The 26,128-nt window shown below is 45.5% G+C and overlaps 1 protein-coding gene across 2 annotated transcripts; it reads right to left on the reverse strand.

Annotated features, from left to right (window-relative positions):
* Positions 1 to 21,259: 21,259 nt before the first annotated feature.
* LOC147638022 (uncharacterized) lies at positions 21,260 to 24,346 on the reverse strand. Of its 2 annotated transcripts, XM_086797575.1 has the most exons (7): positions 24,208 to 24,346; positions 23,908 to 23,982; positions 22,932 to 23,764; positions 22,672 to 22,757; positions 22,201 to 22,506; positions 22,005 to 22,088; positions 21,260 to 21,893 (listed from the first exon to the last, which is right to left on the reverse strand). In XM_086797575.1, the coding sequence occupies exons 3-7, from the start codon at positions 23,295 to 23,297 to the stop codon at positions 21,527 to 21,529; spliced, it is 1,209 nt and encodes a 402-aa protein (XP_086653701.1). In that variant the 5' UTR covers positions 23,298 to 23,764; positions 23,908 to 23,982; positions 24,208 to 24,346; the 3' UTR covers positions 21,260 to 21,526. The 2 variants fall into 2 exon arrangements, with proteins under 2 accessions (XP_086653701.1, XP_086653694.1); XM_086797568.1 differs by lacking the exon at positions 24,208 to 24,346 and having other exon boundaries at positions 22,932 to 24,097.
* Positions 24,347 to 26,128: the final 1,782 nt, after the last annotated feature.

Here is a 26,128-nt window from a genome sequence, read left to right on the forward strand (position 1 = left end):
TCTCTCTCCTTTGCACGCTGGTCGTACAGCAGCAGTTCACGCTGGTCTTGCACGCTGGTCGTACAGCAGCAGCAGCCGGCACTTGTCTCTATGAACGCTTTCGGTACAGCAGCAGCAGGCCGACCTGTTTCTGTTCCCTATTGTTTTCCTGAGCGCTGGTCGTACAGAACAGTAGGGCCGCAGTCCTTTTCTCTTCTCTGAGCCCTACTGGCCATATAGTAGCAACAGCTTGTTTTCTCCCTTTTTATGCGCTGTCCGTACAGTACAGCAGTAGCTTTTTGGTGCTCTCTCTCTCTCTCTCTCTCGGTGCGCTGATTGACCGTACAGTACAGCAGCAGTGTGTTCTTCTCTTTTACTAAACGCTGGCCATACAATAGGGCAGCAGCGCATGCTTTTTTTTCTATGAGGACTCGTCGTACAGTAGTTCTTCCTCACTCGAGTGCTGGTCGTACAGCAGGGCAGCACTTTCTCCGTACACCACGACAACACCTTCTCCCTCTTCATCACCCCCTTTTGGCCACTCTTTTGGGGCTGTTTTGGAGGAATCGGGGACAGTTTTGAGAGCTCTTCTGGGGCTGATTTGAGGCTTCGTTTTTGGGGCTGTTTTGGCACGGAGTTCGGGGTTGTATTTGACACCGTACCGGGCTGTTGTTTCGAGGCTGATTTGTACTGGTTTATGGTGCTGATTGGTACCTAGATCTTTGAGCGAGTGTTTACTGAGCTTGGTGGAAAATCCGGTGCAAGATTGCATCCGCACCTTGGTATGTTGTAACAGATTATTCTTTGAATAAAGAAGTTTCTCTACGGGGGCCGGCCATTTCGGCTCAGTGCTGTGTTTGGTGCTGTTTATGGTTCTTCTGCTGCATCCTAAAGATTGTTTCGGTATTGTGTTGTCTGTATGTTGCTCGAGTGTTTCGGGATTTGTTTTCATTGGACTGGATTGGTTTCATTTGTATTAGAGCACAACCTCTTGCCTATTCTATCTAGGCAGACGATCCTATGATAGGACTCAAAGTGTCACCAATTGGCCGACCACTTGGTCCATCTCCAGTTTTTGTGTCTCGTTCACTTGAGGCCAGGCCGGTGTCTCATGTGAAGAGGCCAGTATTTTTGCTTGACATGGACGGCGGGAGCCAGACTGGTGCCACCTGTGTGTTAGCAGGAAGGTGTCGTATGGACGGGAGCCAGACTGGTGCCACCCGTGTATGACCTGGACTGTGTTCTATCCATGGGATTCTCACGCCATGGAAGAGCCAGTATTCGTGCCGTGTCTTGCCTATGGGACTGTCACTCCATAGGGAGGCTCGTGCCTAGAACTGTCTTACCTTTGGGACTGTCACTCCATAGGAAGACCAGGATTTATGTTTTACGTTGTGCCATTTTTGTGCCAGACAGATATTTTGTACTTGTTCCATGAACGGGAGATATGTCCATGATACTGTTTGCACATGCACTCATGTTTTGCATGTTTGAATCTGTTTTCGCATGACTTGTATTTTTGTGTTTGCCTGCTTGACGTGTTACTTACTGAGCGGGGACGCCTGCCAGTGAGTTGTGAAGTTTGCTCTGTCTTTTGACGAGTTTTGTTGCATGTGAACAGGTGGTAAGTGTATTGCACATGTTGGTTTAATAATTTTATTTCTAACCCTTTGTTTTATAAGGTTGAATGCTCACATCCACTTAAAAGTGGGCACCCACATAGGGGCCAAGGTGGGGAGCCACACTTAACTTGTGTGTGTGTGTGGGGGTGGGTGCATGGTCACCTACCCACACCACCATGGAACTGGCCGCCCACATGCAAACATGGGGAGCCAGCCAACTCTAGTTGTGCAACTCCCTCTCCAACATCTACAAAAGAAGCACCACGACCATCCTTCCGGACACATGATTGTGCGCCTCCGTCCCCATCAAGTTTGCTGCGCTCCACCTCTTGCAGACGGCTGTATCTATTCTCACAGGCGGTTGTCTGTCAGGCTGCGCATACTCCTCCTCGAGCAGGCGGCTGCACATCAGCTGCGCTTCTGCTCCTCTCAGGCTGCGCATGCTTTACCTTTTCAGCTGACGGCTGCACACAGCAGGCGGCTGTGGCCTATGTACGTGGCTGTGCTTATTCTCCAGCAAGCTGCTCTCTGCACTACAAGCAGCGCAGGCTGCAGCCAGGCGACTCCTACAACCAGGCGGCTGCTTCTGCTCTTCTAAGGTGGCTGCATCGCCAGCAGCAGGCGGCAGCAGCCAGGCGGTTACTCCCTCATCAGGCTGCGCCTCATCCACCTCTACCGCCAACGGCTGCACAGCAGGCGGCTGTGTGTTATCTCCAGCAGGTGGCTCCACCTACAGTTGGCGGCTGCGCCTACTCTACTTCCTCCCGTACAGTTGGCTGTACCTACAGCTGGTGGCTGCGCTGCGTCTCATACAGCCCACTGTATATCCATCTCCGGCGGCTGCTCCTCTTCTCCATACAGGTGGCTGTACCGTCTACAAGGTGGCTGCACTTACTCAGCAGCCAGGTTGTTACACCTCTTTATAGACGGCTACCGGTGGCTTTGCACCTTCTTCAGGTGGTTACGCCTCTCACAGCAAGCTGCTCTCCTCAACCTCCTCGACAGGCTGCTGTGTCTCGGTGTCTCTCTCAAGTAGCTGCACACAGACACCTCGGGTATTGGTCTTCCATCTGCCATCTACAAGTAAGTGAATTTCAGATTTAAGTAAAGAACTTTGTGGTAAATCTGATAAAGGATTCTCTCTACGGCAACACCTGTTCGGTGCCGGGTAGTCCAAGCTCTTGGAGAACCACGGTCCAAAGGTGCTGAGATCGGGAGAGCCAGGCGTTAGTACGGGAGCGCCTGTTTGTGCGTGGTCCTGGACACCAGTGGGGCGCTTTCCGCGGAGTCCAGTGAAGGCACAGGACCGTAGAGACTGGACCACTCAAGTGGTCACTCTACTTCGAACGTCGACTTCGAGCCTTTTGTTTGGTACTGTATTCATTTGTACATGGACATCATCTGGTTCTTGGAACCCGTGGAGCATTGTATTTGTTAAATACTCCCAATAATATATCATATATTGAGGGGGGGTCGGCCCGTTCATGCTGGTGTCCATCTATTTCAATTCATTTCAATTTGTTATTAAGTTGTCCATTTCAATTTGTGATATTAAGTTGTGCTATTACGCCTGTGGGTGTCCAACGGAGTCTATTCCCACTTGACGGGATCGGTTTCATTGGTATCAGAGCACAGTTGTTTCCCTCTTCCTAGTGGGGAAACGAACCTGTGTATTGGACACCCCGCTTCTAGCACACTTAACACAATGGACAGCCAAGGCAACCCTTTGGAAGTGCCTAATTCGAGGGGTCCATCTAGTGCCTCTCGTGGTTCTGATGCTCTACGAGGAAGGCACAAGCCTCGTGAAAGGGTAAATGATAGTGATTCCAAGGGACAACTGTCTCGAGGAAAGACAGTCATGCTAGAGAGCCTGATGCAATGAGGGCTGAATTGGAACATATGAGAAAGCTTTTGCAGGCACAAGAGCAAGAGTTAAAATTTTTGCATGAAGATCCCCATGTGCAAAGTGCCATTGAAGCAAGGAAAGCCGATGCAATGGTAGATGTGACTTTTGAGTCCATGGCACGGGAAGTGGGCAAGAAGCCAAGGGACTTGGCACTTGCCTACCTCCTCCGCAAAGGTGACATCAAAGAGGGGGACGACGGAGAGCTGAAATTCAGAAATCCACCTCGCTTGAAGCATGGAGATCCCGCATCTCAAAGGTTGAGGTCTTTTATGCAAAAGGAAGAGGTGACAGTCACCTCTCGTCATGCGTCTTCTCCACAAGGCACAAAGCCTGACAGATATATGTATGCTAGTGCTCATGGAGGGCATGAAAGTCACATGCATTCAAGATATGTATCCCATGGTAGGGGTGACAGGTCTCCCACTAGAAGAGCATTGTCCACTGAATTGTCTCATGGAGAGACATTGCCTTATGCAGGAAAGTCACATGCATCTGATTTTCAAGTTCGTGGAGCACATGCCACCGTGCTTCATGAAACTTCTATGATGGCCCATGGAGCCCATGCAGATAGGGCATGAAAGTCACATGCATTCAAGATATGTATCCCATGGTAGGGGTGACAGGTCTCCCACTAGAAGAGCTTTGCCCACTGAATTGTCTCATGGAGAGACATTGCCTTATGCAGGAAAGTCACATGCATCTGATTTTCAAGTTCGTGGAGCACATGCCACCGTGCTTCATGAAACTTCTATGATGGCCCATGGAGCCCATGCAGATAGGGCTGCCCCGTTGGATAAGGGGAAAAGAAAAAGAGAAGACCATGAGCCTCATGCCAGAAAGCTCTAGGAATTTAAAGCAGGTGACAAATCGGTTAAGTTTGATGTTTTTCATGGAGAGCATGATGCTTCCAAAGTGTTAGCATTTGTGGCACAATTTGACATTGCTTTTAGCGATGAGGACTTTACTGAGAAGTCTAAAGTACGCCATGCTAGCATGTTTTTGAAAGGGACCGCTGCTCATTGGTGGATCATTGAAAAGATCACCAAGGACCCCATTTGCACCTGGAAGGAATTTAAGGATAGATTCTATGCTCAGTTCTTACCACCAAATGCGGAGCAAACTCTCACCCAAAAGTGGGACAGACTTGAGCAAAGAGATAATGAAAGCGTGCAACAGTATGTCAACAAGTTCTGGAAAGTGTTGCTGGAGGTAACTCCAGCAAAGAGATAATGAAAGCGTGCAATAGTATGTCAACAAGTTCTGGAAAGTGTTGCTGGAGGTAACTCCTTTTATGCAAATCACTGAGGATGAAAGAAAGAGGAAGTTTCGCTCTGGACTGCAACCAGCATATCGTTCGGGCATTGAATTGCACCCGAAACATACTTTGCAACAGCTCACAGCTTCTGCTCTTGCTACGGAGCAATTGGTGCTCAAAATTAAGCAGGATCAAGGCGGTTCAAAGGGGAAAGACAAGGCTGTCCCAAATCTGCAAAAAGGTGGACAGCCACCTGAAAAGAACTTCCGGGAGACCCACAAGGGTGGTAAAGCTGAAAATACCACATCTAAAGATCAGGGCCCAAAGAAGACCAAATTCGGCTTGACCCCGGAGCAAAGAGAGCAATATGCCAAAGAGGGAAAATGTTTTTCTCGTGGTAGCAAAGACCACATGTTTCGACAATGCCCTGACCGCAAACCAAAGCACGAGGACAAGCAGACCAAGGCTAATGTACATGCATTTCCCAATGTGCAGGGACACACTGAACATTATGCAAAAGAGCGAATGGTATGCAAGGCTTGGGGGCAAATCAAGGATCAGCCCGCCTTATTCATGTTTGATGACTGTGCAACCGATAACTTCATCTCTATGCAAACGACAGCTGCCTTGGGTATTGAGGTTGAGAACATGGGACCTCAGATTGAAGCCGAAGCTGCATTTGTTGGTAAAGAGGTGCAGGTTACCTCTTTGATAGGGAAGTTGCGCATACATATCCAGGGCTACCTTGATAATGAACATTTCCTGGTTGCTCCGCTAAATGGATGTGATGTATTGTTGGGCAAGCCGTGGCATCATAGGCTTGAGCCCCACAAAGAGTACAAGACCAATATGATTTCTTTTATGCATAAAGGCCGCATGCATTTTATTGATGCTGGCAAAGAGGGAGATTCCATCCCACTTATATCACACATCCAAATTAATAAAGCAATGAAAAAGAGTCTTTCTGCGTACTTGGTTTTTGTTCGTGATAGCCTTGTGCCAAATCATCAAAATGTGGATGCTATGACTAATGATAGGTTGAATTTTCTTCATGCATTCAACGATTGTTTTGCTGATACACTGCCAGGTGAATTACCTCCCCAAAGGCCCGAAGATCATCGCATAGATCTTGTGCCAGGTAGTTCTCCACCCAACAAACCCGCATACTGAGTGAGTGCTGCACAACAAGAAGAGATCATGAAGCAGGTAAATGAGTTATTAGAGAAAGGTTTGGTTCAGCCCAGTTCCTCACCTTATTGCTCTCCTGTGCTTCTTGTTCAAAAGAAAGACGGATCATTCCGCATGTGTGTGGACTATAGAGCTTTAAACAAGCTTACCATCAAGAACAGATTCCCAATTCCGCGTATTGATGACATTTTGGATAAGCTTGATGGTTCAGCTTGTTTTAGCAGACTTGATTTGAAAAGTGGTTATCACCAAATACGAGTGGTGCCACAAGATGTCCATAAAACTGCATTCAGGACAGCCTTTGGACTATATGAATTTTTGGTAATGCCTTTTGGTCTCACCAATGCTCCTGCCACATTTAATCGTATGATGGATAGGATATTCCGACCCCATCGCAAATTTACAGGAGTATTCTTTGATGATATCTTGGTTTTCTCCAAGAATGAGCAGGAACACAGAACTCATTTGGTCATAGTGTTCGAAGAATTGCGGAAGCATAAACTTTTCATTAATGCCAAGAAAAGTGAGTTTTTCCTTTCAGAGATTCATTATTTGGGACACATTGTATCCAAGGATGGAGTTACAATGGATCCTGCAAAGATAGAGACCATTCGGAATTGGCCAGAATTGCAAAACGTACATCAAGTACGTAGTTTTCTGGGATTATGTTCGTATTACAGGCGTTTCATAAGGCATTTTGCTATGATAGCCACTCCTCTACATGATCTCACAAAGAAGAAAACCACTTTCAAATGGACTTCAAAAGAACAGGATGCTTTCTTGCAGCTCAAGCATGCTATCATATGTGGTCCACTTGCACAAGTCATTCGTAGTTGAATGTGATGCTTGTGGTGATTGTATAGGAGCTGTCCTAAATCAAGAAGGGCATGCAGCTGCATACGAGAGCCGTCGTTTGCATGATGCTGAGCTTCATATGGATATCTATGAGAAAGAGCTTTTGGCTGTAATTCATGCTTTAAAGATATGGAAACATTATCTTCTTGGGGCTGAATTTGTAGTCAAGACAGATCATCAAAGCTTGAGATACTTTCTATCTCAAACAAAGCTTTCAGAGAAGCAAATGAGAATGGCAAACTTTCTTTCCATGTTTCATTTTCAGATTGTGCATGCTCCAGGAAAGAAAAATGTGGTGGCCGATGCATTATCCAGGAGGCCTTATGTAGCTGCAGTCTCAGTGGCCTCTCATGGGGACTTATCTGCTATGCGAGATTTGTATCATTTGGATGCTGATTTTTGCCATATATGGACTGATTTGGCTGGTCATTCACATGCCTCTTATCTTCTCAACGAGGGTTATCTTATGAAGGATAATTGCCTGTGTGTGGTGAAGGATTTGCGTCTAAAGGTTATGGACGAATGTCACGCTCCACCTTATGCTGGTCATAGAGGTATTATGCCCACTACACGCATGATTCAGAGATATTTCTTTTGGCCAAGCATGCGTAAAGACATTGAGGCTTATGTGCGTGCATGTATTATTTGCCAAAAGGTGAAATTTGACAGGCAAAAACTTCATCCTTCGTACAAAGGATGAGATTTTTGCAGCTGATGAATATGTTCGTGACTTGGATGTAGCCTTTGGTCAGGTACGGACAGCCATTGCAAGGTCACAAGATAAGCATAAAATGGCTGCTGACAAGCATAGAAGGGACATGCAAGTCAAAGAAGGTGATTGGGTTTTGCTGAAATTTGAGAAGGCTAGGCTTCGAAAGAGGCCAGGATGAGAAGGATCATATCCTAAACTTTCTCCTCGCTATTATGGACCCTTCAAGGTGATTCAAAAGATCAATGAAGTGTCATACAGGCTTGCTTTACCTAGTCACTGGAAGATTCACAATGCATTTCATGTGAGTCTATTTCGGAAATATGTGGGGCCAGATCCTGACGAGCTTGTCACAGAAGATCCGCCAGAGATTGATGAGCTTGAGGAGATCCTCTAGCCAGAACAGATTGTTTTTCACAAGGAGCGAAAGCTACATGCAGGAAAGCTTTCCAGGAGATACCTTGTGAAGTTTAAAAATTATTTGCCTATTGATGCAAAATGGGTAAATGAGGACTATTTTGTTGACTACCCATAGTTGTTCAGGCATATCTTGAGGCTTTTCAGTTGAGGACAACTCTTTAGAAGCCTGGGGGGATGTCACTAATTGGCCGACCATTTGGTCCATCTCCAGTTTGTGTGTCTCATTCGCTTGAGGCCAGGCCGATGTCTCATGTGAAGAGGCCAGTATTTTTGCTTGACATGGACGGGAGCCAGACTTGTGCCACCCGTGTGTTAGCAGGAAGGTGTCGTATGGACGGGAGCCAGACTGGTGCCATCCGTGTATGACCTGGACTGTGTTCTACCGACCATTTGGTCCATCTCCAGTTTTTGTATCTCGTTCACTTGAGGCCAGGCCGGTGTCTCATGTGAAGAGGCCAGTATTTTTGCTTGACATGGACGGGAGCCAGACTAGTGCCACCAGTGTATGACCTGGACTGTGTTCTATCCATGGGATTGTCACGCCATGGAAGAGCCAATATTTGTGCCGTGTCTTACCTATGGGACTGTCACTCCATAGGGAGGCTCGTGCCTGGAACTGTCTTACCTTTGGGACTGTCACTCCATAGGAAGACCAGGATTTATGTTTTACGTCGTGCCATTTTTGTGCCTGACAGATATTTTGTCTTGTTCCATGAACGGGAGATATGTCCATGATACTGTTTGCACATGCACTCATGTTTTGCATGTTTGAATCTGTTTTCGCATGACTTGTATTTTTGTGTTTGCTTGCTTGACGTGTTACTTACTGAGCGGGGACGCCTGCCAGTGAGTCGTGAAGTTTGCTCTGTCTTTTGATGAGTTTTGTTGCATATGAACAGGTGGTAAGTGTATTGCACATGTTGGTTTAATAATTTTATTTCTAACCCTTTGTTTTATAAGGTTGAATGCTCACATCCACTTAAAAAAGTGGGCACCCACACAGGGGCCAAGGTGGGGAGCCACACTTAACTTGTGTGTGTGTGGGGGTGGGTGCATGGTCACCTACCCACACCACCATGGAACTGGCCGCCCACATGCAAACATGGGGAGCCAGCCAACTCTAGTCGTGCAACTCCCTCTCCAACATCTACAAAAGAAGCACCACGACCATCCTTCCGGACACATGATTGTGCGCCTCCATCCCCATCAGGTTTGCTGCGCTCCACCTCTTGCAGACGGCTGTATCTATTCTCACAGGCGGTTGTCTGTCAGGCTGCGCATACTCCTCCTCCAGCAGACGGCTGCACATCAGCTGCTGCGCTTCTGATCCTCTCAGGCTGCGCATATGCTTTACCTTTTTAGCTGACGGTTGCACATAGCAGGCGGCTGTGGCCTAAGTACGTGGCTGTGCTTATTCTCCAGCAAGCTGCTCTCTGCACTGCAAGCAGCGCAGGCTGCAGCCAGGCGACTCCTACAACCAGGCGGCTGCTTCTGCTCTTCTAAGGTGGCTGCATCGCCAGGCGGCAGCAGCCAGGCGGTTACTCCTCTTCAGGCTGCGCCTCATCCACCTCTACAGCCAACGGCTGCACAGCAGGCGACTGTGTGTCATCTCCAGCAGCAGGTGGCTCCACCTACAGTTGGCGGCTGCGCCTACTCTACTTCCTCCCGTACAGTTTGCTGTACCTACAGCTGGTGGCTGCGCTGCCTCTCATACAGCCCACTGTATATCCATCTCCAGCGGCTGCTCTTCTCCATACAGGTGGCTGTACCGTCTACAAGGTGGCTGCACTTACTCAGCAGCCAGGTTGTTACACCTCCTATCCATAGACGGCTATCGGTGGCTTTGCACCTTCTTCAGGTGGTTACGCCTCTCACAGCAAGCTGCTCTCCTCAACCTCCTCGACAGGCTGCTGTGTCTCGGTCTCTCTCTCAAGCAGCTGCACACAGACACCGTGAATTTCAGATTTAAGTAAATCTGATAAAGGATTCTCTCTACAGCAACACCCGTTCGGTGCCGGGCAGTCCAAGCTCTTGGAGAACCACGGTCCAAAGGTGCTGAGATCAGGAGAGCCAGGCGTTAGTACGGGAGCGCCTGTTTGTGCGTGGTCCTGGAACACCAGTGGGGCGCTCTCCGCGGAGTCCAGTAAAGGCACAGGACCGTAGAGACTGGACCACTCAAGTGGTCACTCTACTTCGAACGTCGACTTCGAGCCTTTTGTTTGGTACTGTATTCATTTGTACATGGACATCATCTGGTTCTTGGAACCCATGGAGCATTGTATTTGTTAAATACTCCCAATAATATATCATATATTGAGGGGGGGGTCGGCCCGTTCCGGCCCCAGTGCTGGTGTCCATCTATTTCAATTCATTTCAGTTGTTATTAAGTTGTCCATTTCAATTTGTGATATTAAGTTGTGCTATTACGCGTGTGGGTGTCCAACGGAGTCTATTCCCACTTGACGGGATTGGTTTCACAAAGTGCGAGGAACACAAGGAGAGGATCAAAACTCTAGAGCACATGGTGGAGCAGTCCATCAAGATCATCGATGCACAATTTGACCATCATAACTCTTTGATAAGGCAGCTTCGTGAAGAGCTTCAAGAAAAGGATGCAAATTTGAAGATGTACTACGAAGACCCTCATGTGAGAACATTTATGGACAGCAAAAGGATCTTGGAATCCAGTGCTACAGATGTTTTCCTAGAGTTGGCATCAATGTTGGAAATGAATCCTAGGAAGTTAGCTTTTCACTATCTTCTTCAAGAAGGGATATTGCCCTTGATGCACGGAGAAAGTATCAAGTAAAACTGGATCTAGGGTTAGCTGAACCTCATTAGTTATTAGTTGCTGAGAAAGCTTCCAGATATTCTTCTAGAAAGAGGAAGATGGCTCTTGTTCTGAACCTGCCTAATGTTCGAGGTGGAGACAAGTAATCTTTTAAGGAGGTGATGGCTCAGAAGATGCCTCGGATGGAGCACAACAAACGGAAGATACTATTAGCATATTCATCCCCATATTCTGCCCATGTATTTGCCCATCTTTGATCCCTTTTATGGCCCTTGGTTGTGGGTTGGCCATCGTATTTTTCTCCCATTTTTTCTCTTTTTTCTTGGATTTTTTCTAGGTCGGGTGAGCCTGCTCTAGTCGGCCAGCTCCTATGGTCTAGTCAGCCAGCCCCATCTTACCTATAAATAGGTGGGCTGGCCTCTCCCCTTTTTATTCATTGATCACTTGGTGTGTGGTTCATGTGTTGACACACTCTCACCTTTTGTATCCTTCACTTATGAGACTAGTTTGTCTGTTGCTCGGGATTGCTTTCATTGTAGTATATTCAGCTTATTAGCTTCATATATCTCTTTCTTGCACTTCTTTGATCAGCACACTCTAGTGCGCATCTTGCTTCCGCTCTGTGCACTCTTTCATGGTATCATCGCTCTAGGTTTAACGTTTTTGCAGCCCCATATTCAGCCTTGTCTACAGCCCCTTCACCTCTGCGTTTTTCAGATTCACAGCCCTTTGGTTGCTGCGTTTTCTGGACTGTTGCTATTGGTTGCTCTACCTTCACCTGGGCTTCATCCCTTTCAGCCTGCAGGTATCTTCTCGTTTTCTTCTCCAATAGACACTATCTCTTGCAGAGGGGGTCTTGTGTGGATTCTGGCTTTGGTGGCAGCTTGGTACCTGTGGTGGACACTCCTTTCTTCTGAGGTGTGCGTTTTTTCTTCTGAGATTGAGCCCGAGTTTTAGTGATGGCTGCCTCGACTACTCTTCATATGTTCTTAGAGTCTGCCAAGTTGTATGGCTCCAACTATTGTCATGTGCATCATAGATGCCATGGACATTTTTAGGGCTAAATCCAGAAGAGGCAGCCAGATAAATAGTATGAACCAGGTAGAACCAGGATGATAGAGCACAGAGCACTTTTTGCAGTGTAGACTGGAGAAAGACGTGGAGAGCAAGCTGAAGATCCGATGGCTGTCGGCTACAAGACAGGTGTTGCTGTGACTGCACACAAGGCTGTCGGCTGCTCACAGAAGTGGTCGGCTGAACCAGAAAACAGGGGGAGCAGCAGGCGCATCATGCTCAAGGAGGAGATCCAGTCGGGGCTGCGTTAAAGCATTTAATGCACTTATGACTGGCCGACCAGCAGTCGGCCAGCATAAAGGGTGTCCAAGACCCATATAAAAAGGCAAGGGTGCTCATAGATTGAGTCATTCATTCCACTAGGGAGTGGATCAAGTTCTAGGACAGGATTTTGGGTGTTCACCACCTTTTATGTAAGGCAGCCTATGGCTGTAGTAGAAGTACCTTTTTGTACCATATCAATATATTGAATTTCCAGCACTTCTCTCTCTCTCTCTCTACTCTCTCTCTATATCTGTGTTTTGCATCAGATGGTTTCCAAGAGTGTTTAGGGCTGAAAGAAGACTCCCAGAGCTTCCGTGTTACATTGGTATCAGAGCATCAAGCTCAGCAAAGCTAAACACTGATTCAGTCCCAGATGATGGTGTACAGGTCCAAGGTACAGGAAAGTACACGGATTCAAAGCCCAAGGCAAGGAACACAGATCGGGAAGAACTCCCAGGAGGTTGGTTGGTGGTGTTCCACAGTGCCAAAGGGGATGGCAGTCCTGTGACCCAGATAGGTTCCCAAGGGAGGTTTTGTCAGAATATGCAGCGGAAATGATATCCAAACTTGGGTAGACAAGAGCAAGTAGACTGCAGAAAATAATCAGCACAAGAAACACAGAGAGATGTGTGTAAACTCTTCTCTATACACAAGATCCCGAAGATACTGAATGAGAAAGTGGAGGAGGATGGGGGGCAATATATACAAGCCCATGAGGGCAGTCGGCCAGCACTGGAAAGGGCCCACGACTGAACAAAACTCCCACGACTGCTGAATATAGCAGTCGGCCAGCATCTGATGCCCCACACCTGGACAGAACAAGTCGGCCAGCACTCAGACAGCCCACGACTGATACAGATGCAGTCGGCCAGCTTCAGAGTGCTCCTGGCATCAACTGGCAGCCCTCCAGCCACTAGAAAAAAATGGGAAAAATAGGGAAAAAATACGGGGAGTGTGGAAAAATGATATACGGGCGGGCACACCCACAACAGAGGCCCTGGTGTATACAAATAGACAGGAGACCAACTCCCAAGTGTTGTTCTTCTCGATGGCGTCAAGTTCCACCTGCATGGCTTCCCTCCAAGTATCCTGTGAAAGGGCTTCCTTTACGGAAGTGGGCTCTTTATCCCGCATGATACGAGACATAAGAGCATAGTTCACCTGAAGAAGCTCCGCCGTGTTGCTTTTATCTCGAACTCGATGTGATCTTCGAGGGCCGTCCTCTGTGGTCCACTCGGAGGGTAGCTCCGTGACACCCGACTCCCGAAGGGTGTCCATCAACCACCTAGGTACTCGAACAGATCGTGGAGCCTCCTGTGGTCGCGGGGGCTCAACTCCAGCTGCGGGCTCAACCTCCTGTGATGACTGAGGTGGATCAACTGGAGTGGTAGACTGGGAATCATCATCAGACTCTGGATCTCCAAGAAGTGGCGGCTCCTCGACAGTGGATGCTGGAACATGCTCGTCAAAGACCACATCCCGGCTGACAACAATCTCGTTCCTCTCTGGATCATACAACCTGTATCCCTTGGAAAGAGAGTTATACCCCACAAATACCAGCTTGCGGGACTTGGAGTCAAGCTTCCCCCTCTGCTTCTTCGGAATATGTACATACGCGTCACTCCCAAAGACACGGAAGTGCGAGACATCGGGTTTCCTGCCAAAATATGCCTCAAATGGAGTCATATGGGGTACAGAAGTCGTCGGAGAGCGGTTTATGGTATGGACAGCTGTCGCCACAGCCTCACCCCAAAGTGGACGAGGAAGATCTCGATGCTCCAGCATGGTCCTCGCCATCTCCACCACAGTCCTGTTCTTACGTTCAACAACTCCATTCTCCGAAGGCGATCCGGTATTGGCCAATTCCCTCTTGATGCCATGATCTGCACAAAACCGAAAGAATACAGTCGAGGAGAATTCCCCTCCTTTGTCAGCCCTGAGAGTCTTGACCTGAAATCCAGACTCTTTCTCCACCATCACGTGCCAATCCTTGAACCGAGCAAAAGCCTGGTCCTTCTGGGAAAGAAAGTAGACCCACGTGAATCTGGTACAATCATCAACAAGCAGCATGAAGTAGAGAGATCCTCCCAAGGATGGCTTGGCCTCCCGTAAAGCAACAGGAGACTGGGGAGGACTTCTTGGGTGACCAAATGGTAACAAAAGCACATGAGTTTGGATTAACCCAAGTGGCGTGGATTGGCCAAGGATGATGTCGTTGTCCAAATACACTTTGTGCACGTGCGTTGCATTCATGGTTGCGTGGAACAATGGTTTTTGAGTGTAATGTTTTATATGCTTGCCTACTGTGTTTGTGATAGCCCTACGAGGCCGGGGATGCCCGGAACTACGTCCCATAAGGCTGTGCGGATGAACTTGTAAGAGGATACAACATGTGGTGTATACAAGAGAACACTCACAAGAGGTAGGATCTTTTACAGCACAAAACTTTTAATACTCAAATTGCACAATAACAGAGATAGAGAAGAATAATGTATTACTAAAGTGAGACAATACATGGCAAAGCCCCACACCCGTGTGCTTGTGTGAAGGGAGCTTTGATGGCTAATCTGGAACTGCTAAGACGAAGGTTGTATGCTAGTAGAAGTTAGGGAGTAAACTCACATAGCGATGACTGATGAACTGTGTGGAGAAGGAACTGGCTGTGTATCTTTATAGGCTTGTATATGCGGGGGGTGGCCATGACATGACCATGTAGGTCATCAGGTATATTTTTGATTCAGTGCATTTGAGCTTCAGTTCAGTACTCTTGTAGGCACACAGATCCGTGTTGGAGATTCTTGCTCTAGCACTTATGTTTGCAGAAAAGTAGAGGGCTATTTGCATTGTTGAGTAGTGATGGCACAAGCACATGCCCTGTATTCAGCTTCAGAGCTAGAAGTGGCAACTATAGGCTGCTTCTTACTGAGCCATGAGATGCATGAGTCACCAAGAAGAAAACAGTTACCACTGGTTGACACTCGCGTGTCATAGCAACCTGCCCAATCACTGTTTGTAAATGCAAGCAAGCATAGTGTAGAAGAACTGCCATAAAACAAAGCAAAGTTTGCAGTACCTTTAAGATAGCGAAAGACGTGCTTACACGCTTGCCAATGCATAGTGCTCGGACAATGCATGAATCTGCTCAATTGAGAAACAACATACTATATGTCCAAACAAGTAGAGCATAAATAGATAAGGCATCCCACAGCCTGTTGATAGGTGGCAACATCAAAAGGCTCACTAGCATGCTCAAGTGACAGTTTTAAACCTGGTTCCATAGGAGTAGAAAGAGGTTTACAATCTGTCATGTGAAAACACTCAAGGAGCTGCTCAACATATCTGCACTGAGATAACATGATACCCCCCTCAAAAGGTATAAACTGTATGCCCAAATAGTAATGTAAATGCCCCATGTCTGTGACATCAAATGTGTGCTGCAAATCAGCTTTAAAAGCTGAAATATCACCCTCTTCAGGGCCAGTCATCCACATAAAGAATAAAGATGAGAACATTGTTCCCAATGTGGCACACAAAGTGTACTCTTAGCTGAACTATTTTGAAACCCTTTGGCAATCAAGTATGCATGAATTTTGTGGTACCAAGCATGAGGAGCCTGTTTAAGACCATACAGTGCTTTATGTAAACGGCATACTTTACTTTCTGCACCTTTTTGAACAAAGCCAGGAGGCTAAGATACATACTTCCTTCTGCAAATCGCCATTCAAAAAGGCAGTTTTGACATCCAACTGATGTACATGCCATTGCTTGTGTGCAGCCAATGCAATAACAGTACGTATGGTAGTCATACGTAAAGTGGGAGAAAAGGTCTCCTCATAGTCAATGCCCTCACGTTGGGCATACCCTTTGGCGACCAAGCGAGCCTTATGGCTTGTTTCATCATCATGTGACATACATTCTGAAATTTCCGGACAGCAGGCTTTGGGACAGTAAAGAGTTTCAGATGAGCTTGGAAATCAGCCCATAAATGAGCCCTATGGACATACAAGTGTTGATGAAGCTGTAAGGGATGATTACAAGTGTTGATGAAGTTGTAAGCGATGAACGGACAGCCATACAAGAGGCTAGAATAGTCCCTAGATGGCTGATCCGTACCCTTAGCAGCAAGAAGAGGTGAATCTAGCAAGCATGAAGTGGATTATGCTTGCATGGGTAGCATGTTTGATTCTGAGGAACCGTCCTCTTATGAGTAGGTTCATGGCAATGAGCATTGGGAGACAGCCATGCAAGAAGAGTATAGTTCCATTGAGAGAAACAATACATGTTTGATTCTGAGGAACCGTCCTCTTATGAGTAGGTTCATGGCAATGAGCATTGGGAGACAGCCATGCAAGAAGAGTATAGTTCCATTGAGAGAAACAATACATGGGAACTAGTTGACTTGCCTCCAAGCAAAAACGTGATTGGTATGAAGTGGGGAATTTCCACTACAGGGGGGATTGGTAGGAGATATGCACATTTGTAGTGGAATTGTATGTAGGAGTTACGAAGTAATTATACACTAGGTCTTATAGCATTTAGTTTTAGTGGTTTTTAAACTTAAGAGTCACTTTCACTTTGTGAGGTTTCCACTGCCAACTCTCCGTCTCCGTGTACTCCAGTTTTGCTCTGTGTGCGTGGGTGGTATCTACCTGCAGCAAGGTCTTCTCAGCCCTACAAACCCTAACAACAATCCACCAGTTAGATGATGGAGGTGGAGATCAGCAGGGACTGGAAGATCTTGCCACTGCCATGTACTCCTCAAGTTTTGCTCTATCTGTGTGTAGGTGGTAGCTACCTGCAGCAAGGTCTTCTCAGCCCTACAAACTCTAACAACAATGCCACCAGTTAGACAATGGAGGTCGAGATCAGCAGGGACTGGAAGATCTTGCCATGCATGACCCAGTATGGGAAAATGGTAACGGTGATGATTAATCACTATGCGACAATCTGTTATTTTGATGACAGCCATAGCATGTAAGCTGAAGCTAGTGGGAACAGCAAGAATGGTGACACCAAGGCTGCTAGCTTGGTAGAGGATGCACTTGTGCAGCCAAAAACCAGTGAGCTTAAAGAAGCTATGAAAGCGGAGGCTGAGGATCAATCCAAAGAGGACAAAGGAACGGACCAGCTGATGTGGTTTCTAAGATGTGTTTGAAAGCAGCTGTTCACATGGATCAAAGTGTAGACTGAGGAATGTGTCGCAGAACTGGATTAGAAAATGCAAATTCATAGAGCACAACCTGCCAATGGAATTGTTACATGCGCGGGACTTCTGTGTCTTCTTTCAGCCCTAAACACTGAGATAGGAACATCGAGATGCAAAATTTAGAGAGACAGAGAATAGAGAGAGAGAGAGAGAGAGAGAGAGAGATGGCTGTGTATTCAGTGTATTCATTTAGTACAAAAAGGTACCTGTATTCTGGTTGCCTTTAGCAACCCCAAAAAGTCCTATCTAATGACCAATCTCCATATGGGAGAGAGAGATCTAATGATGAGAAGTGTGATGCCTTTATAGGCCTTGGGAGGAATAAATCAACTGGCCGATCTGCTGTCGGCCAGTTCCATGGGACATGAATAAATATATATTCTGCCGACCACATCAGATAAATGCTAAACAGCTGGCCAACAGAGTCCTGGTCCACACATCATGCCTCCTCATGCTTCTAACAGTTGCTACTGCTCAAATCCTGATGTTTTATCTGCTGCAAATCACATGTCCACGTGCATGCACATGACAGGAATGTGCTGCAAGGCAAAAAGCAGAAAGGTTGCCAAGGACAACCAGAAATGTTAAAGATTGTGAAGATCAGAAAAAGAGGAGAACAAAGAATTAATATTGATAGATGATCACAACCAACATAGGAAGCTCATTTTTGGCAAAGCTGCAGCAGGATGACCGATAAAAGCTGTCACAGAAAGTTCGAGCGAGATCGGCAGACAAGGGGATTGTAACAAAGGAGAAAAGAAGGTGCTGCAAGAGGAGAAGCAAAGACGCTGTTGACTGTGTAGCACAAAGGATAAGTGCACAAGGACTTCTTCCCTCGTGGGGATTGATGTTCAGAATGACCTATCCCTCATGGTCACCAGATGTTACACTGCAAATTGGGCCTCCAAAGATGTGTGCGGGCTCAAAAAGGTCATACATTATACATGGAAGTGTGGTGGATTGATACACATGCATGGTTACACACAAGGTCATGATGGGCAGAAGACGAAGAGGCAATTAAGGTGCTAGAAACCTTTGGAAAGGTGGGAAGACCAATGAGAGACAAGGAAAAATGAAAGTGATCCTTTGAACAAAAAAGAGCCACCCACGTGTGGAGACACTCTTTCTCTCAGCAAGTTTGTTAGTGGGTTCTTAGCCCCAAAATGGGTGTTATGATGATGACAGAGTGCAAAACCACTAGGCTCTGCGTCTTACGTGACAAGGAACACGGGCTGATTTCAGCGCGTGAGGTTATTTCAGATGCAACGCTGATAATTAGGGGGTATTTCTGCTTGATTTTCGACATCTATAAGATAAAAAGAACCCCCACACCTGTAACAAACCCTAGCCTCTGGGAAGCCTATGGAGGGCTGTTGTATGATAATCCAACCCACATGGGAGGAGGCTTATAAGTGGAGGCATAGTTATTAAAGATTATAGGGTTTTTTAGCTAATTATAGCACTGGGGCCAATTATAGAGCCCAATGGCACATATGAGTATAACCCAAACTCGGAGTTGTTATAAAGATCGTCGAGTTTGACTCATAGCACATGGCCCATCAGGGATGCCCACTGTGACGACACCTATAGGGTGTGGTCTGGTGGTATGGAACGTCAGGTCGTACTAGGAGGGGTCTCCACTTGAGACAGCTATGGCCTCCAGCTTGGGGGTTAGTCCAGAGTGATTCTATGGCTAGGAGGTGAGCCTTAAGCCTCGCACCTATGTGGTTCCACATCAAATGATTTCTTGGGCAAGGTTGTGGGAGACCTTACACCCCCCATTTCAATACAACTTGGATTCCCCCTACCTCGACCTCTCACAGCAGGTGATCAACTTAGATCTATTCAGACTGCACATACATCAGAAGTGGGTGTCCCCATCAGAGATTGGTAAGAAATGTAAGTTCTACAAAGGTCACTTCTTGAGACCCTTTGAGGATGGATTCTTTGAGATCTTGAGATACATGTAGACACATGTCACAAGCTATGTGTATCGTGATTGGCCAGTCCAAGGTATCCTCCCACCACCTTAGGGAGAGATTGGCCGAGGCGAGTATATCTCATGAGAGGAGAGGATATGTAGAGTATGTAGACACATGTCACAAGCTATGTGTATCGTGATTGGCCAGTCCAAGGTATCCTCCCACCACCTTAGGGAGAGATTGGCCGAGGCGAGTATATCTCATGAGAGGAGAGGATATGTAGAGTATGTACCACGGGAGAGGTAGAGGATGAGGCACACAATATGTTTAGTTGCTCGGATTACTATGAAATACGAGGGAGATTCTGCTGCCTTTTCTGGGAGGGATTCAGTCCACTCGCACGGATTATATGGTATGAGAGTCAAATGCTTGAGCATGTACTTGATGGAGCTCAGACGACATAGGGATGTAGTATTGAGGCAGCACGCTAAGAGACGCGCAATAGGACACCTTCTGAGAGAGCCATCACGGATTTCTTGCGTCTGCTTCGCTCCCCAGTGAACAAGCCCCATCTATCCTACAAGCCACAGACGCTCTCGATCCAGACGACCCTCCATCCAACAGAGATAGATCCACGAGATTGTCCGTCGATATGACATGCTCCCATCACAGAGGCTTGACATTCCCTAAGCAAAACAAAGCAAGAGAGAGCGCACTCTTGTTTTACACCAATGTGGCCACTAAGCATATTCAAGATCCCACATGCCATTTGCAATTGAGATGCGACTCATGGCATTGGTAAGCATTAACATATGGGACTCCGAAATCTGCCATACTACTCCATAAGCTATCATGTTGAACCATGTAAAAAGATTTTATTAGCTGATTTGTGTGTCCAATGGATTGTACTCTAGTGTACACTAAACCTAAACTACCATGAAGTCAAACATGAAAGTAGACACATACACACACACACATATATAAAAACGTCTATGAAAGACCATATGGTACCTAAAATGATGTTAAGAGTATTTGAAGGTCTTGCATTCACATAGCAGCCACAATCCCCGTCAAAGATGATGAAGGAAGAGATAATAATATGCTCAAGAGCTTACAATTGTCCTAGACCAATTATGTGCATAAATGATAAATGTACAAAAGCCCAAAGTCAAGTTGATCAATAGCATGACACCTGTACAAGTATCTCATGATATTTCCTTTTTTTCTTTGTATATTGAACTCCATTATTTACAATAAGTTAGGAAGATTTATGCTTTTGGGCTGTTGAAATATAGATTGTGGGCGAGAGTTGTGAATACAAGAGGTTATAATTTTGCCAGTAGTAGCAAGTCCATCTTGGCTACTATGGATTGTTCTTATATAAATGGATGACACGAGTTATAATTTCAACGAATATGAAAGTTGTATGTAGATGTCATGACAACAATTAACCTCTTATCATTTTGAATTTCTATGAATCATCCATTTTCATGCAGGAGTAGGAACTAAAAGGGTGCAAATAGATTTCTTTAAATACTCTTTTGTCGAGTTTTCTTGCCTACCAAGGATGGAATTTTACTAGTCATTTCAACAAGTCTAAAGAGCTAGACAAGATCTTCAAAAATCACCTTTTGAAGTTTCTCTAGATTTTGAAAGATGAGATCCAAAAGCGACAATTTTAAATTATCTCCCGTATACCAAGTAGACAAATGGGGAAGAAGCATCACATCTACCAAATGACTATCAAATTGCTCCATCACAAACATTTTAGACTTCATGCAACAAACACCATACTAATCAACATTTTGAGCTTTGACCAAATGAAAAGGTTGATTGCATACCAAAAGCCACATTGACCAGAGTAGTCCTCTATCCTATCGACGTCTCTCTCCTACATCTATGATAGCGAAAGACATAGGGGAGGACATTTTTTCCTAATCAACTCCTCTCTCCACATCATATTTAGTGACGGATCTCCAGCCAACTTAACTTTAATAGTCTTCTGTGCCACGTAAACATGATGTAGCAACTTCAAATGAACCCAATCACAGATCTAGAGAATCCAAGGTGGTGAAACGTACACACAAAAAACATCAATTCAAGTTAAGTCCTTACATACACATTATGCTGCCTTGAGTGTCAGCAACATCCAAATGGCTTTCATTTACATACATTATGCTGTCTTGAGTGTCGGCAACATCCAAATGACTCATTTCTTTCAAGAAGACTTAACTTCACCTCTCATTCTATCTCAAGGGTTATCTCGTAGAAATATGTGCATGTTATCAGACACCCATGCTTTCAATTGGCCCCTTCCACAAGCCACAATGAGAGTTCAATGTCTAGCATGAATTCTATACAGGTGGTATGCTACAGCAACAGATGCGGCTGCACCTACAACGGCCAAGGCTGCAAGTGTGTCCTCTCTCTCCCATGACACAAACCACCAAGAGGCTTGCCACCATCTGTAATTGGAGTAGAGCCGTCTAGTGCAACGACTGCTGTCACCCCCTTTCTTTGAAAAGCTTAACCTCTCTCTTGATCGCGGATGATTCAAGCTGACACTAGCTTTCCCCTCGGCATGGCCGTTGAACTGCTCTTGTGCTTGCCACGAGTCATTCCTAAAATAACCATCATCAAAGTCCTGGACAGGATTTGTTAGAGTTTGCACAGGTTCAGTGTCTGTCATCCCATGAAAGCTTCTGCATCACAAAGAATCCCTTAGCCATATTTAGCATTTCAACATATGCAATCAGTTTTGACTATACAAAGAAACACGAGAAATCTTCAAATGCAACACCCAACTAACTGACCTCCGGTGCCCATCTACTGGATTCTCTGTACCAAAGAGTTCATCCAAAAGGCTACACACATCATCTGAGGTGGCAGACACATAGCTGCAAAAAAGCATGCATACAAAGATCGCCAGTTAAAGTCTCTCCCATTAGCAAGAGAGGAGACAACAAAGAAATATAATGTTGAACAAAAAATGCATGAGCCTTGTCTCACCAGCGTCCCAAGACTTCCCCAGTAGCATCCACACTGTAAACAATCACATTGCCTTTGTACTTGTGGCCCCCTACATGTGTACAAGGCCTAACAAACACATGTCTGTCAAGACCTCGAACAGATATCTCCCGTCTTAGTCTACCAATGATGATAGGCCCAGAAACTCCACATCGTGCATCATGGCTTGCATGCGCACAAACAAAAATATGATATCCCGACAGCTTCTCTGGCCTTCCTGATAGCCATTCTTGATTTTGAACTAGTACCTCATCGACAAAGGTATCCACATCAAAATGGGTCAATCCCCTGCACCGTGCACACAATTACAGACATCATCTAAGGTTTGAGGCACTTGAATAGGGAAGTCTAGCTTACCTTACATACTAAGCTAAACAAAATCATTAAATGTAGGCATCATTTGAGAAATAGATCCACATTCACAATGATACATTCTGTGACTATGGGACTTACTTATATCTGACCATGTCAGGAAATATCATCACATCACCATTAGAGGACTCAGTGCCATCTCGCCCTTCACATACTGTCAATCGAGTCTGTCAGAAAAGGCAACTGTAAGACACTGATAATATCTCCCAATCACGAGCATTCATGATGTAGAGTGTGCTCAAAGACATAAGCATAGACAACACAGAAAGATGGACACCAACAGGTACATGCAACTAAAATTTCCTCATAGTCAGAAGCAGAATGCTTCTCGTTTACCTCACCTTCTTTGTCATGTCATTTTTCCTCAACTTGATTGTTGCTGCCAAGAATCGGGGAAGCCGGTCGAAATCTGCTGCCTCCACCAGAGCTGGCCAGCTCTGCGGCTCCTTGAAGCACAAGAACAAGTGGCGCTCATCGAGGGGGGTGCTGCTGAGGCGAGAAGCAGAGCTGCTGGTGAAGGTTCCTGCTCGTCCAAGTTCTAGCGCGTGCTCTGTGAGGTCGTCTCCATTAAGAGGGAAGACAGGGGCAGCGGAGTCTGCTAAAAAGCGTGGAGAGGCAAGCGCAGGGGGTGAGCATTCATCGTTCAAGCAAGCGGATCCACTAGACTCGTAGCTCTCAGGGTCATGATAGGGAGGGATGGAGGCCATGTGGAGCAGCACACAGATCTCCAATATCCTAGAGAGAAGGAATGAGATGGATAAAAGCTATAGAGATACAGAGAAAGATGGCAGAAACCCTAGAGAGATGACAGAAGATGATATCAAGATATGGGACATATCCTAGACACACCGATGGTGAAACCACAGGAAAATGGCAGAAACCCTAGACAAGGCATAAAGAGTAGGCGAAATCCAGAGACTTACAGAAACCCTAGACAATACTCAGATAGATTGAATGCAGAAAGATGTAGAAATAAGGTTTCTGAAACCCTTCTAGAAAGGTACGCAGAAACCCTAGAAAGGTATGCAGACACCCTGGGCAAATGCAGAATGCCTACGCAAAGGGCAAAAAGCAGAGGAATAAAACCCTAAGAAAGCTTAAGGATAAATATTGCACAACATCAAGGAGGGAGGGGGGAGGGCCGTAGGACATTCGCCATAGCTAGGGATTCTTCCTGGGATTTGAGATCGGGAAGAGAATGGGTGGGTGGGGGTATATCAGAATCTCTTCAAAATTTGAATGAAAATTGTCTTCAGAGTTTGCGGATAAAAAAAGACACAGAAACCTAAGGGAGGTGCCGCCGCCAGTTCAAATCACCTTCTGCTTTCGCAAAACCGCCATGTCTGCGAAAACTTCAAATCCTAGAAGCATAAAGCAGGAGCCTCATAAACCCTACAAGCAAAAGAAAAGCATAGATTTCAGCAGGACCTTCCCAAAAACCTAAACAATAAGATCCCTCCCAGACCTTGAAAAGGCAGAGGAACTCTCCCAAATCCTAAAGCAAGCAGGGCTCTGCCTAAAAACACTCGGAGCTTTCAAAACCCTAAAAAAGTAAGACAGAGAACTTCGATGGAGCAATTTCCCCACTGCAATAAGAGAACATCTGGATGGCCATACCTTAGGAACCAGTCGAGCACAGAAAAAGCATGAGCTGTAGCTGCCATAGCCACAGCTTGCAAGCTCACAAGGTAAAAGGAAAAACAAAAAAATATTACAAAGTGGGAAATACCCCAAAAAAATGAATATGATTTTATCGTACATAACCTTGACTCCTCGTCTATACGAAAAGATGAAAACCAGTTCATTAAATGTGGGCAAAATTTTCAGAAATTAAAGTTGGAAAGGGCAAGTTTATTTTATTGAGCGATGGTAATTAGTAAATATTTTATTATTATGTTGTGTTTATTAACTCCACTAATCGTACCTTCACTAATCATTTCTTGCTACCATCATTTGAAATGGAACCCAAAAGGGGTTGTGATGGAGTAAGATAATTCATATGATAAACATATTAAGTATAGTACAGTGAATAGATGGGTCGAGGTGTCACACAACCACGTCCTGTTTTGGCTTGATATCCTTTCAATGCATGGTGCACAATCTATTTGTGTGTGTGTGTGTGTGTGAGAGAGAGTGAGAGAGAGAGAGAGAGAGAGAGAGAGGTGCTGAGGTTTGAATTTCGCTTGTGATTAGGTAAGGGCCCATAGAGAGTGTATAGATCTTTTCTTCCTTTCGATGCACGGCAGAAATCTATTTGTGTGTGTGTGTGTGTGTGTGTGTGAGAGAGAGAGAGAGAGAGAGAGAGGTGCTAAGGTTCGAATTTACACCCGCTTGTGATAGGTAAGTTCCCGTAAAGAGAGTGTGTGTGTGAGAGAGAGAGAGAGAGAGAGGTGCTAAGGTTCGAATTTACACCCGCTTGTGATAGGTAAGTTCCCGAAAAGAGAGTGTATATCTTTTCTTGCTCTAAATGATTCTAGTGAGAAAAGATGTCGTATTTGGACATTTTTCTTCCTAATTTTGGGATTGAATGTACACTTCATAACCATTTGGCTGTATCCAAGTTGTATACATTATCAGAACTGAACATCACAATACCCATGTTGTAAACTCTTGGTTTGAAAAAACATTTCGTATTCTTGCTATTCAATTGACTCCAACTTTAATTTTTATTTCTTAATTTTGGCATTTAATGTACAGTTCATAGTGGCATGGTTGTATCCAAGTTGTATGTGGCTTTAAAGCTTTTACCCTTTCCTTGTGCCTTCCTCCTTTTCATTCTAGGACCACACTTTATTGATGTATGTCCTTCTTTGCTCTCTCTCCTTGTCTTGCTCCCTCTGCATGGTACACATTCAATACCCACCCTAAATGGACTAGTCTCATAGGACACTGCCACCTCGACAACAAGATCAATGCACCATTCATGCCCTCACACTTTTTTGTGTCTCTTTATTAGGAATTATGAGGACGACAAGGCTATTGTTGGTCATCAAGGCTATTGTTGGTCATTGTACACTAGCCAGTGCATGATGAGGAGGCCCTCAAATTTTTTATCACTTTTAACTTCTATGACCACACATTTAAATAAAAAAGTATTTAATTTTGATAAAAGGAACTTGAGCATCATCTCCTTCATGACCAACTCATGTTGCCCCTTAAATTTTTACTTTCCCTTCCCTTGTCAACTTCATAACTAGCCCATATATTTAAAAAATGTATGCTACTTTGTGTGCTCTCTTTTTTCCTTCTTGCCTACCTCCTCCATTTTTTTTCTCATATTCATGACCTCCAGTGAGACACACATTCAATACCTTGCCAAAATTTTGCCAGTTTTCAATTGTGCCACCTTATACATATGATTGACACATCATTGGTCTCTGTCCTAGCTAGAGAACAGCATAGCCTTTGCTGCATAAAATGCACTAGCAAAAACATAATGAATGAAGAGAGGCTTCTCTAGTCCATCTCATCATAGCCACTTTCATAGCATATGATGTGCTTGAAGAGTTTGATATTATGCAAGCTTTAGGCAAAAGCA

The sequence above is a fragment of the Cibotium barometz genome, chromosome 5 (assembly GCF_041138505.1).
Source record: "Cibotium barometz isolate CiBa-2024 chromosome 5, ASM4113850v1, whole genome shotgun sequence".
Classification (NCBI taxonomy): domain Eukaryota; kingdom Viridiplantae; phylum Streptophyta; class Polypodiopsida; order Cyatheales; family Cibotiaceae; genus Cibotium; species Cibotium barometz.